Genomic DNA, 1,512 nt, shown 5'->3' on the forward strand with positions numbered 1-1,512 from the left:
TTGTTTACTTTAGCCAACTACCTAGAATATAGGCAGCAAAAACCATTGTTACTTTAGTCCAACTACCTAGAATATAGGCAGCAAAAACCATTGTTACTTTAGTCCAACTACCTAGAATATAGGCAGTAAAAACTATTGTTACTTTAGTCGTAAAAGTCCTATTTATTTTCATTAAAGACACCTTTGGTATCCTTGACATAATTTCCGGTCTCCTAAGTTTGTGTTTATATCTTGGAATTATAACAGGAAGTCATATTTTTTTATCTGATGGACGTCACTTTGTCGCTGAAATTGAACTTGGTATAAATGATGTCAGTATATGATAAAGTATCATAAAACTTTTAACATAGTGAAAAATATAGTTAATGATTAAAAACAGTCAATAAGTACCATCTGTTGTTTTTAGAAAATCAAAAATTCGAATAAAAGCTTCATAATAAGACTTTCTACATAGTACTTCAAATAAGTGTCAGCATCTTCAGTTCTTGGTAAGCTAATGTAATGTTTATCAAACAGTCTGATCATACAGTATATCTCTTCTCAGGCTTTTGGAACCAATCCGCACTGTCATATTTATAAAGTTGATAATTTTCAAGCTTTTTTACAATTCTCTTTATAGGTAACGTTTCATGAACAAGTCCCAAATCAGTTAACTTCATTTCCCTATCACACCTTACTAACTGCTTGGTTTGTGGCGTCTAGTTGGGCACAGCGAGTTGAAGGGGAATTAGGTACTACGCTGTCCTCTACGCCATCGGCGTTAGGAGCTCTTGCTGTCGCCGATATGGAAGGCTGGCGTTTGGAGAGACGGACAAACCTGTCCTTTCGTACAAACTCCTCGTAGAGATGAGATAATCGGGATTCGTATCGCTCTGTTTTTATGTATTTCACCATCACTACTATTAGTCCTAAGGCGTACAATAGAAGTACAACGACAACATAAATTATAGCGTTTGATTGGCTGTTAGCATGCATCTCCAAGATAGCCTTATGGTCAGGAGATAAGTTGGTGAGCTGTCCAGTTGTGGTCGTGTTCTCTGTGTACTTGTCACGTGACTCCTCCATTATAGGCTCAACATAAGATCTAAAGATGCCTGAAAGGAACAAAAGGAAGTAAATCAAAACAATTTTTTTCCTTTACCCTAATATCTTAAACAAACTTTAGAATAACATGAACGAAGTTCTGAGAAGATACGATAACCAGTTAATATGTACAGAAACTATGTGCGACTGTTTGGAAATTATCGCATGACTATACATATATATGGGCCTAATTACAATAAGGTTAATAGTGTTTACCTGTTTTCACATAAGACGTTACGTGTGGAAAATTATGACAAACCAGCTTACTATGGTATTTGAAATACAACTATCATTGACTGAGTTTCCCGGAAAAAAATGTTTTATATATATTAGAAAAGGTATCCGGTAATATCGGACTCAAAATGTAAAGTTGTGTTGTAAATTCAACTCAAGCATACGTCTATGTAAAGATACCCATGCTACGCGCGA

The 1,512-nt window shown here is 35.3% G+C and overlaps 1 protein-coding gene across 3 annotated transcripts in view; it reads right to left on the minus strand.

The window, feature by feature from the left end:
• Positions 1-1,092, minus strand: part of LOC111089771 — a 3,606-nt gene extending 2,514 nt beyond the window's left edge. For 2 of the 3 annotated variants that reach the window (XM_022402826.1, XM_022402824.1), the window contains exon 1: positions 22-1,092. In XM_022402826.1, the coding sequence (XP_022258534.1) occupies positions 22-199 (178 nt within the window). In that variant the 5' untranslated portion in view covers positions 200-1,092. The remainder of the gene's footprint in view (positions 1-21) is intronic. The other variant, XM_022402825.1, reaches the window with a different exon arrangement.
• Between the last annotated feature and the right edge of the window lie 420 nt (positions 1,093-1,512).

This window comes from Limulus polyphemus, unplaced genomic scaffold (genome assembly GCF_000517525.1).
Source record: "Limulus polyphemus unplaced genomic scaffold, Limulus_polyphemus-2.1.2 Scaffold7310, whole genome shotgun sequence".
In the NCBI taxonomy this organism is placed as follows: domain Eukaryota; kingdom Metazoa; phylum Arthropoda; class Merostomata; order Xiphosura; family Limulidae; genus Limulus; species Limulus polyphemus.